Here is a 17008-nt window from a genome sequence, read left to right on the forward strand (position 1 = left end):
TGAGTGACTATAGGTGAAATTTGGCGTAGAATCTGAATATTCAATAATAATGAAGTATTTGTGAAGGGTTATGGGGGAAATGGGAAATGTAATGATGAATGTATGTAAAGAAAAGCAATAAAACACTACTTATGGTTTGGAATGGAGCACCACAACGGTTAGTTACATACAGGCTGACAATCCGCATGTGCTTTCAGGTTGCTGAGGTATCAAAGGTTATAGCACGAGGTGAACATTGGATATCGACAAGCATCCCGTGCAGTTTCCTTTTGGCTTTAGGCTACAACGGTGGGCCAGCTACACTAACCGTAGCGTTAGCGTGGCGTAGCGTAGCGGAATTCCGCTAAATTTTAGCGTAGCGTTAGCGAATTGCGCCTTCTCTGCGCTAACGCTGTGGTGACCCATTTGGTTTTCAGCTAGTCAGAAGCATTCTGCTGCCACCACCATCAAGATCAGCAAGATACTCAGCAAGCATCAAGATCTAAAAGCAACCATCAAGATTCTCACTCATCCTCAAGACTTCAAGATCCTCAAGAACTTCCCCTTTCCCCATCCCTTTCTTATCCTTCAAATTCCTTCTCCCTTTTCCCCAATCTCCTCATTCTCACTTCCCCTTCCTTACCCTTCTTCTCTTTCTTGGTCCTAACACAGATCTGTCTGTGGGTTTATTCCCAGTTGTTGTCTTTTTCTGGTTTTGTTTATTCCATGTACTTGGTCATGTTTAGTTCCATTTCCCCTGGTCCCTTTCTTGTTTCTTATGGTTCTTATTGGTTTCATGTTTTCAGCTCTTGGTTCTATTTCTCTTCCTGTTTCCTTCTTGGTGTTGTCTTTTTCTTCCCTTTTCTCTGTTGTCTGTTGTGTGTGTGTGCGCGCATGGCGCGCGAGGAGATGATGACATGTCTGTGACAGGCCTTCAGGAATCCAAGTTCCCAGCGAACTTGGAGGATGGGAGGCCATAGCATCCTGTTCTGATCCAAGTCAGGGGTTATCAATAAATATCAATCTTTTTCCGAGTCCTATCCCAGAGTCCATCAACTCAACAAGAATACTTTCCTCAAATCCCTTCTCAACAACACAACCGCCGCCAAGGATCCAAACCCTGGCGAAACATCTCAAAACCACTTCCCCCAACGCTATCAACCCAAATCCCTACGACTCATCCAGACCATCCGTGAGGGCAGCTCCCAGAGCACCTTTTCCCCTCCCAGCGCTGCCGCCGGCCTAGAACCGAGCGGAGCTCCATAACGCTACGCGCAAAGGGTGCGCAGCTAATTTAGCTGTTAGCGTAGCGTTAGCGCAGATGCGCGCAATTGCGCTAATGCTACACACGCAGGGAGCAAAAGAGCGCGCGCTACGGTGCGCCACAGTGCTTTTAGCTGAAAAAAAGGCCTTTTTTTCCGCTAAAAGTGCTGTAGCGCAGCGTAGTGACTGTAGCGGCGCGCTAACACTAACAAACAATTGGCGCGCTGTTAGCGCCGCTGAAAATTAGCGCAGCGTAGCGGCGCTAACAGCGCGCTAACGCTACTCAAAAATGGGCGGGCGCTTTTTGCCGCTACGCTAACGCTAAGTGGCCCTGTAGCGTATTGTAGCGTAGCGGCCCACCGTTGCTTTGAAAATAGCCTTGACACGTCTGCGTGATGCAGCCTCTATTAGTTGGAGCTAATAGGGGAAGCGGAGAGGTCAAGGGGTACGCCACGGAGATGAACGTGCAGGGCAGGTTGAGGCGGGCGGTAGTGTCGACGAGGGGGAGGGGAAGGCGGATGGAAATAATGTGGCCGGTAGCCCTTGACCAGATTGAAAATTTACATCCTCACCGTCATGTCTAGATGGTTTTCAGGAGATAATTTGAGCAAGGCAACCAGGATAGTGAGACAATATCATCAAACTGTCCGGTATAAGTTTGATGAAAGGGTTTTGAGTATGCCTTGCGGGTCAAAAATATGTACAGCGGCGGCGTGGCGGAGGCGTTGGCTTCAGGGATATGTATGTACATGCGAGCGGAGTCAAGGGCAAGGCTTCATGGGTGTCTGGCTGGATCAGAAGTTGCTCTTGAACCGTAATTTCAAGGCGCTTGAGGAAAAAGCTCACAAGACACTGAACCAGCTAAGAATTTTTGGAAACTCGCGCTGGGGTGCAAGTGAAAAGGATAGAGTTAAACTGATTCGGAGCGTTCTCTTTTCTCGGATCTTATACGGGGCGGCTTTGTGGGCGACGATGCCCAACAAGAGCAAGGTGGAGTCTTTGGCCAACAAGATCGACAGGTTGGCGGGGATATTCTCGCTTGGGGTCTTCAAGTCAACGTTGGGCGGTTTCATCAAGGCCAGGACGACAACACCTAGCTTCTACAATGAGGCTATCAGGACCAGTTTTTCTTTCTTTTATAGAAAGTTGGTATTCCTGAAACCTAACGACGGGGTCCGTACCTTCATTTTACAGAGCAGGTCAGGTACGGCATCACGTGCTGCGGATTCGGCCAGATCAGGAATGGCGACAAGCAGAGTCGACCAGGCCTTGGCGATGGACCCAGAGAGCCTGCGCCTAAATTTCGACTTCGGGAGGGCAGCCTCGCGGGAGTTGGAATATGTCAATCTGGACGCGACGAAGGAGGAGGCTATTGAATCTGTTAAGTCTTTCGTTTCTTGTCATGACTCAGACCCAGGGGATTTCTTGGTTTTCAGTGATGGTTCATATCACCCGGAGAAAGGAGATGCGGGGGCCGCAGTCTGCCTAAGCGGGAACACGTTCACCTCCTATCAGTCACCAGGGAGGGATCTGTTGCACTCTCTAGAGAGTGCCAGACCATAATTTTGTCAGTTGCTTGGTATGATGTGAGCTCAATGTCAACTGTATCTTAGTTCAACTTTCTTGCCAATACAAGGGTAACTGTAGGTGAAGTTGTTGTGAAATGATATGTCACTCAATGTCAACACATCATTATCTCTCTGTTGAATTTTTGTGTTTGGTTCATCATGATCACAATTCTGTATGCAAGCTTCAATGCACCAAAGTTTTGCCAAGAATGTACCTATCCTCATGCTGAAATATTTCTTTAGCCAAGTGACAGGCAATGTTTTGCATTGTGGAATGGTTTTTATTCAAAAAACACACAGCACCACATTATGAACAATACTTGTAAAGTAGCGCAACTTCAGAGGATCAGCCAACCAGTGGATGAATCCTAGTGAGTGTCATATTTCTGCCATTATATTAATGGGCAAGGAGAGTGTTTTGAAATCAAATTTCTATTCTTCAAAAACAGGGAAAAAGCTAGGAAAACATGTGTAACATGCAATTTGACTCCCAGCAATATGAAATTTGAAAATACTGGATTTATTTTCCCCTAACATTTTTATGAGGTGATGGAAAATTTAAGAATTTTAAATTCTGAAGTGTGAATAGCTTATCATTTGATAATATGCACCTTGTGTAGTACAGGACTACAGATTGTACAATTTTCATACCTTTACCCACAACTTACTGAAAAATGCAGGTTTCAGAGGCACAAAAAAAATCAAGGCAAAGGAGGTCAGATTGGTGGGTATCAACAGGCACTTCAATATCCCCTTGATTCTGAAACCAGATGGAGAAACAATATGACAGCTTGTCTGAGAACTCCAAGGTAAAAATTCAATTATTGAATGCTCACGCACACCTCAGCTTGGGTTATGTATGCCTCTTTTCTTTGAGATTTATTGTCTTCAAATATTTGCCATATGTATCTCCTGTGTATTTCCTCCTGCACAGAGGATTTCTTAATCACAGGTACCTTTTTTCCATGTGTATGGTGCAACAATGTGGTGTTGATTGCTCTTATCACATTTCACTTAAGTAGCACAGGATGCTATATAAGACTTTGGTACTGCAGACCTGCTGTATCCAGAAGACTCAATTATTTGCTGCAGAACAGCAGGCGTAGCACGCACATGTGAGGAAAGTGTTAAAAAAACTTTTTGTCCGGGGGTTTGAAGGTGGGCACAAGTGAACTACGGGCGCGCGGGGGAACTTGCATTGGTTTTGTATCCCCCTATGTCCACCAGGGAGTGTCATTTTCTTATGTAACTAGAGGCCAAGGCGGCTCCGCCGCTGCAGGGGTCACTTTATGTAGTGTAAGTTCACAATCTCCCCAACCCGCACCCCAAGGAACCCCCCCCCTCAATCTCACTTTACAACACACCAGCCATTGCACCTCCACCTTTACCTACCAGGGAAAATTTAATGAAATTTGTGTTAGATTTGCCTTCCAATCTTGCCTGGTTTCATCTTGTCTTCATCTTGTTACTCAAATGCAACCTTGACACAAAAGTCTACATTATTTGCACAGGCTTAATCAAGTGGCACATGAGCATTTGCATTATCAACATGTGTAGCCCAGAGTAATGTATTGAGTTGAGGAAGTTGAACAGAAATCAGGAAGTGATAAAGTGTTTGACTTGATCATTTAATTTTTCCAATAAAATTGAAGAATATTTTTTCCCATGTTCAGATGGTTATCTTCCTTTGGTAGTTGAATCTTAGGTTCTAGCTTTCTTCAGAATCCTTACCTTTCTTTACCAACTTCAGTAACAGACGTAAATCAGTAACTCAATGTTCATCCTCAAAGGCCAGTACCGGCCATCAAGACAACAAACACTCCCTTGATGGCCGGTACCAGCCATCAAGAGAGCGTACAAACCCTTGATGGCCAATACCGGCCATTGAGACAGTATACACTCCCTTGCTGGCCGGTACCAGCCATCAAGTGAGCGTACACACCCTCTCTCAATGGCCAGGACCAGCCATCAAGAGAGGAAACACTCCCTTGATGGCCGGTACCAGCCATCAAGAGAGCGTACACACCCTTGATGGCCAGTACCGGCCATCAAGACAGTATACAATTCAGTTTTATGACAAAGGGCTTGAGAGTGTTTGTAGACAGATTTGAGTGCTAGAGCACCGGGTCTACAAAGGTAAAGTCCGGCCAGAAGCAACACTGGGTCGCTACGCTAACCATAGCGGTTAGCGTAGCGTAGCGCAGCGCAAATGCGCTATTTTTTAGCGTAGCGTTAGCGCAATTGCACGCATATGCGCTAACGCTACGCGCACGCGGTGCGCAGCTATTTTAGCTGATAGCGTAGCGTTAGCGCAGATGCGCGCAATTGCGCTAACGCTACACATGCAGGGCGAAAAAGAGCGCGCGCTACGCTGCGCTACAGCGCCTTTAGCGGGAAAAAAGGCCTTTTTTCCGCTAAAAGCGCTGTAGCGCAGCGCAGCGTAGCGTAGCGACTGTAGCGGCGCGCTAACGCTAACAAAGAATTGGCGCGCTGTTAGCGCCGCTGAAAATTAGCGCAGCGTAGCGGCGCTAACAGCGCGCTAACGCTATGCAAAATAGATGGGCGCTTTTTGCCGCTACGCTAACGCGTAGCGCTGAAATAGCGTAGCGTAGCGTAGCGACCCAGTGTTGCCAGAAGACTGACAGACAAGAGGAGTAACATCGAGGGTGTTTATACTGTCTCAATGGCCGGTACTGGCCATCAAGGGTGTGTACGCTCTCTTGATGGCTAGTCCCGGCCATCAAGAGAGTGTTTGCTGTCCCAATGGCCCACACTGGCCATTAAGGGTGCGTATGCTCTGTTGATGGCTGGTACTGGCCATCGAGAGAGTGTGTACGCTCACTTGATGGCTGGTACCGGCCAGCGAGGGAGTGTATACTGTCTTGATGGCCGGTACTGGCCATCAAGGGTGTGTACACTCTCTTGATGGCTGGCACCGGCCATCGAGGGAGTGTTTGCTCTCTTGATGGCTGGTACCGGCCATCGAGGGAGTGTTTGTTGTCTTGATGGCCGGTACTGGCCATCAAGGGTGTGTACACTCTCTTGATGGCTGGTACCAGCCATCGAGGGAGTGTTTGTTGTCTCGATGGCCGGTACTGGCCATCAAGGGTGTGTACACTCTCTTGATGGCTGGCACCGGCCATTGAGGGAGTGTTTGCTCTTTTGATGGCTGGTACCGGCCATCGAGGGAGTGTTTGTTGTCTCGATGGCCGGTACTGGCCATCAAGGGTGTGTACACTCTCTTGATGGCTGGTACCGGCCATCGAGGGAGTGTTTGTTGTCTCAATGGCCGGTACTGGCCATCGAGGGTGTGTACACTCTCTTGATGGCTGGCACCGGCCATTGAGGGAGTGTTTGCTCTCTTGATGGCTGGTACCGGCCACCAAGGGAGTGTTTGTTGTCTTGATGGCCGGTACTGGCCATCAAGGGTGTGTACGCTCTCTTGATGGCTGGTACCAGCCATCAAGAGAGGGTGTGTCCGCTCACTTGATGGCTGGTACCGGCCACGAGGGAGTGTATACTGTTCTTGTTGACAAGGCCTCGCCGGTCCAGGCACTGCCGCGGTGGTCAGAGTTACATGCAGGGGCGTGGCGGTGGCGTGGTAGTCATGGCTTGATGAATGTGGCAGGACGTCGATTTTGCTGAGGGCAATTCCCGATTTTCTATAAAAGAGGACTTTGGCTGGTGTCTTTGTGTCCCCCAGGGCGTCCTCTGCCGCTGTAATTCCAGCGTGCGGTTCGCCCTCACCCCTCCGCTGTTGCACTTGCGCAGTTTGAGGGGCTAAACTCGTTGGCCCCCCTTTGCATAATGCCTTCAATGCGGCGCGCTGGGGGCCATCCACCCACTATTTTAAACCCTGCTAGACAGCAATGGATAGTGGGTCTAGTTTGTGGTGTTTAGATTTTTTGTTAAGAACACTTTTTTTGTGATTTGTTTTTTTTTGGAAGGGGGAACCCTTGCATTTTTTTTTTTTTTTGTAATTTTGTTGATTTGTAGGGGGAACCCTTGATCTTTCTTTCTGTGTTTCTCTGTCTTTAATAAACTTGGATGTCCACCCTCAGGTTCGGGCGAACCTGAGGGTGGACATTGGCAAGTCGCTGGCACATGTACTGGGACTTGATGAACAGTGTGTACTGTTCATCACACTAGGGAAGACCCAGCTGACTCCCAGTACATGCTGACCATCGAGCTCGGCCTATCCAAGCCTTGTAGGCAGTATAGACTGCCCACCAAGATCAGATAGGCCCAGATCGATGACCAGCAGGTGCTGGCCGTTGGGCTAGGGCTTCTCTGGCTCAATGACAAGCACAAACTGGTCATCGAGTCGGCAGAGGCCGCGCTTGGTGACTAAAATGCACTGGTCATCAGCACCCTGGCTCTTCGAGCTCAAACTCAAATCAAAATTATTCATCAAGCCCGGGAACCCCTTGCGCGATGACCAGCCCATGCTGGTCATCTATCTGGGATTTTACGAGCTCAGTAGGCAGTAAATGCTGCACACCGAGCTTGTAAAATCCCAGCAGAATGGCCATTACATGCTGGCTGTTGAGCTGCGACTTTCCTAGCGCAATGTGTGGTTCATTCAGGCTCACAAGGCTGAGAAAAGCTTGGGTCCACCACCATTATTTACTTGTCATTGAGCTGAAAGTTTCACATGCCAGTGCCCTGTAATCAAGTGGATGGTGTCTCCACTTGATGGCCAGTACACACTGGTAATTGAGAGGAGAAAAACTCTATTTGATGGCCTTACAAACTGGTCATTGAGCAGAGGATTTCTCCAATCAATGGCCAGTATACATGGTCATCAAGTGAAGCTCTCCACTCCATGAACAGTACACAGGCTCATCGAATGGATTATGTCTTGACTTGATGGCATTCCAAATCACCTTTGAGTGGAGGTTGTATCCACTCAATGCATGACCATATTGGTACTCAAGTGGAGGGTTTCTCCACTTGATTTCCAGTACACAATGGCAAGCGGAGGATCCTTATGTGTACCAGCAATTGACTGGGAGAGCCCCAATGATTGAGCTTAACTCACTGTAACACACAAGATTGGATATGGAAAAACTCAGTATGAGCTCAGGATAAACATACAGCTGACCCACAATTGAGCTACACATCAGGAAATGGTTCACATATGGAAGACTTCCAGAGATAAATTATGGTCTGGCACTCTCTAGAGAGTGCACCAAATCCCTCCCTGGTGAGTTGGGGGACAACGCCCATGTGTTGAATCATGAGAGTGAAGCCGCAGGAGTCCTGGTGGCTATTGGGTTGGTCAAGGAGTCCTGCATAGGGAATGCCACAAGGCGTGTCAGGATCTTTGTGGATAATAAGGGTGTCATTAGACGCACCATGGACCCTGGCGCCCCCAAACCTGGGCAATGGTTTTTCAAAGAGATTGATAATGCTCTGGCGGACCTTCCGAGTCGTCTGAAGGTGTCTTTTGTGTGGTGTCCCGGACACAGAGACATTCTGGGGAATGAACTCGCGGACAAATTAGCCAAGCAGGCGCTGGAATCATCTACTGCGCCCTCCTTGATGGCTAAAGGGAACTTCAAAAAAGTCCACCGGACTGCGCTGGCGGATCTCACGGCCTCTGTCAAGTCCCAGACTCCCTCGGGTCTTCATATTGCCTCAAGCTCGTTGATCAATCAACTGGCATCAGGTCATTGTGCACTGAAAAGCCATCTCTTTCATATTTGCAGGACTCTCGACCCCCTCTGCCCCTTCTGCGGGGCAAGGGAGACGGTTTTTCATTTTATGAATTTTTGCCCCCAAGCAAAGGCTCATAGAATGACCCTTAGGCGGAACTTCTGGAAGCTCAAGATTTGTTTCAAGGCCGAGAGGCTCAACTTGGTCCTCAAAAATTGACGGGCGGAGGAGGCAATCTCTGGCTTCCTTTGCAATTCAAAACGATTTCCTGAACATTTTTCTCAATAACCAGAAACATGTTGTTGCTTTACATTCTGTTGTGTTTTTTCTTTCCTATTTCTCTTGTCTCTTTTCTCTTCTCCTCTTCCACCACATCATTAATTCCATAACCCCTGAAGGTTTCCATATCACTAGCGTCCCGTAGCTGTGTTAGGTTTAAGTTGTTGTTCTCAAGTTGTCACGTAGATGTTACTTGGATTCATAGTGTGCAATGCCTAAGGCCAAATTTCACTTAAAAAAAAAAAGGGCTTCAGGCGAGCTTGCTGGTTGATGGGGTATAAAATGGGGGGTGCTCTTGTGTTTGGATAAATCCCCCAGGCGTCCTCTGCCGCTATACTTCCAGCGTGCAGTTTGTCCTCACCCCCTCCGCTGTTGCACTTGCGCAGTTTGAGGGGCTAAACTCGTTGGCCCCCCTTTGCATAATGCCTTCAATGCGGCGCGCTGGGGGTAATCCTCTCACCTTTTTTTAACCCTGCTAGACAGGGATGGACGGTGGACCACGGTGCATCAGCTTGCTGATGTTGGGTGGCTGGTTGCAGGTTGGTGTAAAATTGTGTTTTTTTGTTGACTAGTTGGGCAATACCATCCCGGTCGAGGATGTCATTCTTGTCTTGGATACCAATGGACGATGTTCCGTTTGTGCAAGAAGGCGACACCGTCGACGATCTGGCCAAAGATCCTGCGCACCTCGGCGGTCAGCAGGCCATCGGGGGCCAGCTCAATGTGTTTGAATAGATCTTTGTTGTCTCCAAATCGGAGCATGACCAGACAATAGCAGTCCGAGTCCTCGAAGTAGTCCAAGATCCCACAGATGTTTCGGTGTCCGGTTTGTTGGTGAGGAACAGAGTGCCTCCGCTCACGTCCTCCTTTGCACAAAGCTGAAAGAGGTTGCCTTTGGAGTTTCTAGCTTAAATGTACTGCGTGTCTATGTATATGATTGATGTGCAATAGTTGACTCTCCTGAGATGGTCCAGGACGTGAATCTTGACCAGGACCGGACCAAGTACTTTGTGGCGCTCCCAAAAGTTGACGAGGATTCATTGTTTGATGAAGTACTTGATCACCAGCGGCGAGCCAACTGGCTATCCGTCTGCGCCCTTCTCCTGGGAATGTTTGACAATACCGTAAGCACCGGAGCCTCTCCCTCACGCCCTCAACAACACCTTGTGCGGCCAATACTTCCGCGAAGAGCTCGGGATTCCCGGGCTCAGAGACTTCATCTACAATGACCAGAAGTCCGTCCAGCTCAGCTTCCCCGCCTGGGAGTATGACTACCTCCTCCCGGCCTACCGGAGGAGTGGATGACGGACAAGTCCAAGTTGCGATGTCCGGTGATGGCAGAGTATGAGCGCGGGTTAATGGTTTTCCGGGCGATTACATCATGGACTAAGGAGCATGGTCGGGAGGCAATTGGAGTGGCGTTATCAAGAAGCAAGAAGAGTAGTGCTTTGGAAGGGAGCAGTTTCAGGGCGGAGGATTTGGTGGGTGAGCCAACGGAGTAGGAGGACATGGCTGTCAGGGTGGGAAAGGAGTGGTGAGGCTCGGACTTGCAGATCTGCAAGGTATCAACAAGTGGACTTGAGAGCACGTAGAATAACCCAGGCCATAGATAATGGATGTTGATGCGAATTGTGCTGGTGTGCAAGCTTGGAGACCTTGCTTGTGCTGTTGTTGAGGGATGGGGAGCTGTTTTCTCAGGAAATGAGGCTTGAGGATCTTGGAGGGTGGAAGGGATTGTCCGGAACAGTCTGGATCTTGTCCCCATCACCTGGACCAGCCCGGAGATAGCCACCATTGCCACACTCGTGCCCAGCGCGAGGCAAGGTGATGCATCATACAGCTGAACTATGGCGGGGGTGGCCTCGGATGGTTGCCATCATGGTGGGAGGGTACATACATAGTTGAAAATGGCAGCAAGGCAATATCTTCTTCTGACCGGGACCGAAGGGGTGGCGTGGGTTGGGCAGGCAACAGTGTGGCGGTGGAGACAAGGTCCACTGAATACAAATCCAGGCATGGGGGTTGATGGGATATTATAAATGGAGGGTGGGATGGGCAAGTTTCCCCCCCCCCCCAGGGGATCCGGTTTCGTCCGCCCCCTCCCTGGAAGCCCCCTAGTTGCTTGATTAGGCCCCTCCTTGGCAGCTCTTTCAAGAGTCTTTCACAACCGGCCCTTTTTTGCTTGTTGCTTTGGCACAGCTGGAGGGTCATCCATAGGGCCTTTGGGTCTTTGGGGATATTTTCAACTTCTGTGTGTATTGTCCAAATTGTGTGCTCTTCTGTTGTCTTATTTTTTAATTAGAAATACGCCGTAACTTAGATCTAGGTTTCCATGTTTGTGCGGATTTAATAAACTTGGATTTTGGCATTTGTAGAGGGAAAACCCTTCTTTTTTTTTTCTTGAAGATGTAGAGGGGAAACCTTCATTTTTTTTTTTTGCAATTTTTGGAGATTTGTAGGGGAAACCCTTGAATATTTTTTTTTTGTGATTCAGAGGCTTTAATAAACTTGGATTATGAATAGTGGTAAAGTAATGGTACGTACAAAATGAATCTTGTACAAAATAAAAACAAACTTTTTGAAAATCCTGTATCTTTCATATCCCACTTTCTTAAATCCACAAAATCCTGGTCCTCTGGATATAAGTTTTGGCCTGTTTTATGTACAAAATTACAACAAAAATATTTCACACAAAATTGAAGCAAGTTGAAACTCCCCAAAGGCCCAAAGGCCCTACACCCAGGGAGTCCTGCAACAAGGATATCCCAAGGAATCCTTGGGGATTCCCTGTAGTGCCCCTGCGCCAGGTTGGACCAGCGGCTGCTGGTCCACATGTTCATGTGCTCTCCATCAAATGTATCACGGGTGCTCCTTGTGATGATCATCCAAGGATACCAATTCTGCCGGCCGTGGAATCCACATGGAGCACGGTACTGAGCTGGTGAAAAAAGGACTGCACCTATGTCAGCCGTTGGCTAGTTCACACGGCACGCGCCGCGGACAATGCAAGCGTGCACGGATAAACTAGGGTTCAATAGTGTGAATACCGGTTATAGGTTGTTGTGCTTGACTGGGACATATCTCCCAGTTTTCAAGCTCAAGTGAGCACAATCCACGTGAATATTCCACGTGTGGATTGTTCTCAAGCAGCAATGTGTGAAGTCACAAAAGAAGCAGACAGCCTGACTCCTAAGGCATAAAAGACCGGGAACTGAGCGCAAGCAAAGGTCCCCCAGATCATTACTTAGATTACTACGCTGTGGTGTGCCAAATCTGTTTCAAGTATCAAATTACATAAAGTGATGGTTGAATACATGAGAAGGAGATATATTCTTAGATTTATTATTGCATAATTAGATTCTGAAGGTCATTTAACACCTAGTCAGTCACTTGAACCACTAGGATAGCTCCACTCAGTCAAAAGTTATTTTGGTTAAATGGTTTTCATCCAACATAAGTACATAGTATAGTAGTACATTGGTAGTACATAATATGGTATTAGAGCCAACCACAACTGGGTCATATTTTTTGTGCATATTCAATTAGAGTTAGGGCTAGAACCACAATTTGGCCATATTTGTATGCATATTCAATTAGACTTAGGGCTAGAACCACAAGTTGGCCGCCTTGTAGATAGACTATATAAGGAGCCCTTCCTCCCCCCTCATTTGAATTCAGCATGTGAATAGCAGCCACCAACCAACCAGTCACTCATTCATTTAACAGTGTGATCTCAAACATCCACTCACCCAACACCTGTGATCATAATCAGGTTCTTAAATAGCTTGTGTCATTGCACATCATCTGCATTGTTTGATCTAAGTCTGATAGAGACTACTAAACATAGTGATCTCTATCAAGGTTTTGCCACAACAATAAATAAATTTTGTTGTCAGAATCCTTGTGTAGTACAATAGAGGGGCAGGTCCTTCAAACCACCCGTAACATAAATATTGCTTAACTGCAAATATCATATTTGTTATCTCCCCCTCGCAGAACTGCCACCCGTCCCAAAGGAGTTCTCACAACGCCCGTCACTCTTGTTTGATACAAAACAACTGGGGCTTATATCTATTCATATCTCATTTCCTTTTATACCTTCAAGACCTCTCCTCCTTGCCTCCGCCTCCACTTCCCCTTCCGTTGTTAACTGCTCCCCTTTCTCCCAAGCTCCTTTCACTCGCTACCTTACCAGGTAAGCTAGAGTTTTCCTTTACAAACCTTTTCAGGTTCAGGTACAGCTTAGCTCTACCAGCCCCTCCATTGGAGGCACCGCTTTCTCCTTTGAGTGTGTTTTCCTTTTTAGGAACTCACCACTTGTTCTGTTCTATTCAGGGCGTCACCACTTTAGAGACGCGCCCTGACAACATAAAAACAACACCAATGGGATTTGAACCCATGCTACCCCGTCCATGAAGGTCATCATCTGCACAGCCAGATGGCAGGACCTCCGGCCCAGCGAGCCCAAGATTGTCTCCGCCGCCGACCAGCCCCGCGTCCTCAAGAGCTGGTGCAAACAGCTTGGTATCAGCATCCATGGAATCAATAAAATTATGAAAAACATGGCTTGGTGACTCCACATCTGTCTCCTTCCTGCAGTGTTTCACTGTTTAACCTCCGGTCAGTTGGAAGTGCAAAAACACCGAGGACGGATGGACATGTAATGGCTACACAGCGGGGCAGATAGAGAAATGCTGACGCGTCCAGAAGGCGTCCCAGCAGTCCATGAACCACGGTGGCGTGACAGGGACCCAGAGCCATACTGGCGCCACTCAGCCATGCAATGGGAGGCCACAGGGATTGTGGGCATCGTTGGCGCCCCTGGTGCGCCATTGAGATGCCACCGACCTGGGCGGCAGATGGCCGCCCCAGTTAGATGCCAGCGTGACGCACCGGTAGGGGAGGCGCCATCCCCGGCTGTCACGGGGTTGTCCATGCCGGTTGCCCGGCTGACGCAGGGGTCCTGTTGGCGCCACTGGATATGGGGGGCCCCCACTGCGTCCTGGGGTTGCCCGAGAGGCTAGAACGCCCAATGGGCGCCCTGTCCAGGTGTGGGCAATCAAAGTGAGGTTCTGATCCGGTGCCCTGGAGCCGGATATCACCTATTCCGCACCCTGACCCTGGTAATATCCGTAATCCGGCCGGATTCTCCCGGATTTGAAACAGGTACAAAAGCAAGGGGTATTTGCAGAGAGAAGTGCCAATTTGATTGGGTATGGCGGGGACTCCCCGGTACAGTCCCCGATTCATGCGGTTTTGACAGGTATTCCCCAAGAAAAGACCCAATTTCAGGGTGTTTTCTGAGGTTTACCCGCATAAATCCCACTTCACTATCCGACCAGATTCCAGATCTCTCGAGCTCAATCCCAAACCCGGATCCGGCTTGCGGGGTTTCCGGATTTCACCGGATCTGCGGGGTCCGGATTGGAACCTTAAATCAAAGGGCCCATGAGCCGCGATCCAGTCAGCTTGGCTGCGGAAGGCTCGCGTCAATGTGCAAGTTACCCCGCTGTGAGTGACCAAACTTAACAGTCCCTTCTCGCCTGCCTCCGGCAAAGCCCCGGCAAGACGGTGTTACTCCCAAAGCTTTGGCAATGCGTCTCAGCTAGGCCCCACTAGCTGATGCCGCAAAGTGGGTGCATGTCTTGCTGGGTGCCAGACCTAACCCTCACCTGGGTATATATTCATCACCCGGCTTCAAGTCGTTGAAGCTCCCTTTGATCACCCAGCAGCTCTCCCACGTCTCCGCCCCCAATACCCTCCCTTGTCACTTCATAACTCCGACTTACCTACAGCAAAAGCAAAAAAGCTTGCGGGTGCGGGAGGCCTAAAATTGCCTGCTGCATTTCAGCCACACACCTGTACAGCGGAGCTGTACAGGATGTCACATTGCCTCCGGGCAACTGGTTGAGCTTGATTTGCGTGTCGGACCAACTGTTGGGTGGGGCAGATGGTCCTGGCGAAGCGGCCGATGAGGGTAAAATTGCACCAGGATTCCAATGGTGCAACCCTCAATACCCCAATGTTGATAATGAAGGAAATAGCATTTTTCTTCCAATGATATTCCTGTATGCAGCTTGACATACAGGACCTATACAGGCTTGAAGGGCAGTGGCTGAGATTCCAAAATTGGGCCTGCCGGACCGCAAGCTTTTTTGCTTTTGCTGTATCATATAGCACGAATTGAGCCACCCCTGCTCCATACTCACAATGTAGATTCCCACACCCCCAAGGTAAGTCCAACCCAGTCACCATCCCCTCCAAAGCCCGCCTTTGTTCACCCCGCCACACCCATGAGCCCACCCACTAAGTGACCCCATTCTCTTGAGCAACACACTAATTACTTTTCATCCACCCTTGATTGCCCAGCGGAAGTAGACTGAGAATACCAACACCATCGGACCGGAGACTGAGAATACCAACACCATTGGACCGGTGTCAGAGGACTCCAACCCGGTTGTCTTAACAGGTATCCTTGCCGGCTCCACCGGGGCCCTGCAGCCTGTGTGTGCCTGACAAAATACAAGGTCAAGGTATTTGCCGCCGAGATTGCGGACATCTGACCACTCTCCTCCTCTTCCCCCTCCCTACCAGAATATTTGTGCAGATGTTAGCCCTTCCCTCCCCCTCCACATGTGCCCCTGGTTGTATCTAAGTAGATGTCCCCCCTTGCCGTTTAGGAATATCATCACCTCAGATATCCCCCACCATTTAAACTGTGAGGCCCTCCGGGCAACCTAGTGCGTGCCCCATGCCCGCACCACGGCATCACAACGCTGGCCTCCAGGCCGAGCAGTCAGCTGGTATGACTGCTGTCATTATCATGCCTGTATGAAGCTCTGGGGCCCAGCCTGCCAACACACACCCATCTCGGGCCCAGGCACACTGTATCAAGGTCTGTCATCCCAGTGACCCCAGTCGCGGCAGCCTGCCATCCTTGAGCCCGTCTACCTTGCATCCCTGCAGGCGCCCTGAGGCTATCCCCCAGACAGATGTCATGAGGATCTCAGCATGAACGCCCGCGGGAGATCCAGCTATGGCGGACTGAGGTCGCCCCCCCTGCGCCTCGGTCAGGTTGGCGCCCCTCTAGGCTCTGGGCAGCCCTAGGTGCGCCACCAGAGATGGCCGCAGGGCGTGGTGGCGTGGCTTGATGGCGTCATGGCGGCGTGTGGCAGAACGGCGCCGTGAGGGCGTCCGATGACTGCAGGGCCCTGCTGGCGTCGGGTCGGCCGCCCTGCTGACATCCCACTCGCCCCGCTGTGTACTGATACATATCAACGTCGGTCCGTAAGGCCAAGGAGCCCAAGAAGAACGCCGCGTTACTGCGCACTTCGACGTCGTCGTCCTTGGTGGCTTTCACGCCAAGCGGGAGCAACTGCTCGGTGAACGGACCGACGGCTACTCCGAGCCTGTTGATCACCTGTTTCGGTCCGTAGACGAGAAACAGGGGTCGTACTACTTCGAAACAGCCGGCAAGAATTGGTGGAAGGCTCGGGCAAAATCAGGCCCAAGCACAGTCGCAAAGGTGGCTGTCGAGAAGTCGGTTGCAACCGATGCAGTCTCGGAGCTGTTCGGGTACACCAAAGCCATTGCCAAAAAGGTCACCGCGAATCCTGTGACCCTCGATGATGCTTTCAAGTTACCCCAGGGGCAGGTGCGGGCCATCTTGTGGAAGGACATGAAGAAAGCCACCCACCCCCATTGGTAAGTTGCTGGGCTTTGAGCGGATCAAGAATATCATTCTGAACATGGAGCCGTTCTCAAATGAGAACGAGCCTCTGACACCCACCTCCAAGCTGAAACATTCCGTTTCCTCTTTGAGAAAGACATCATTACATTAGTTTTCATTGTGTTAGTCTGTGGATACTTCCAAACTCAAGATCAACTGTTTTGATTGGTGAAAACTACCATGTAATGAGCATTTATATCAGTGAACTTTAGTTCCATCTGCCTGTGCCATTGAATCTGTCTTTTGAGAAATGAGTGCATGTTGCACATATGAGTTTCTAATCAGGCACTGAAAATTGGATATAGATAGGCTTGTTTTTTTAAATAAACCATGAAGATAGTCTTATGCAACACATCAAGAAGAGACAAAGGAAACTTAATTTGCAGCAGGAAATGTTCAAATTGATAACTCAATGATTCTGATTCATATATAAATCATCACATCATCAAAACCTTTCATGGAACTTATTACCCTAGGGCTTTCATTTGTTCCAGAACTCACTGCTACTCCCTCTGAGAAATTGTATTGAATT

At 49.2% G+C, this 17008-nt stretch overlaps 2 protein-coding genes across 2 annotated transcripts; one reads left to right on the forward strand and one right to left on the reverse strand.

The window, feature by feature from the left end:
• Nucleotides 1–9347: 9347 nt before the first annotated feature.
• On the reverse strand, nucleotides 9348–10542 carry PtA15_13A444 (uncharacterized protein; the record flags this gene model as incomplete). Its single annotated transcript, XM_053162643.1, has 3 exons — nucleotides 9348–9533; nucleotides 9804–9967; nucleotides 10038–10542. The coding sequence occupies 3 exons, from the start codon at nucleotides 10540–10542 to the stop codon at nucleotides 9348–9350; spliced, it is 855 nt and encodes a 284-aa protein (XP_053026599.1).
• A 3653-nt stretch (nucleotides 10543–14195) lies between these two features.
• PtA15_13A445 (uncharacterized protein) lies at nucleotides 14196–16529 on the forward strand (the record flags this gene model as incomplete). The annotated part of the gene is made up of 3 exons (XM_053162644.1): nucleotides 14196–14235; nucleotides 16040–16451; nucleotides 16523–16529. The coding sequence occupies 3 exons, from the start codon at nucleotides 14196–14198 to the stop codon at nucleotides 16527–16529; spliced, it is 459 nt and encodes a 152-aa protein (XP_053026600.1).
• Nucleotides 16530–17008: the final 479 nt, after the last annotated feature.

The sequence above is a fragment of the Puccinia triticina genome, chromosome 13A (assembly GCF_026914185.1).
Source record: "Puccinia triticina chromosome 13A, complete sequence".
Lineage (NCBI taxonomy): Eukaryota > Fungi > Basidiomycota > Pucciniomycetes > Pucciniales > Pucciniaceae > Puccinia > Puccinia triticina.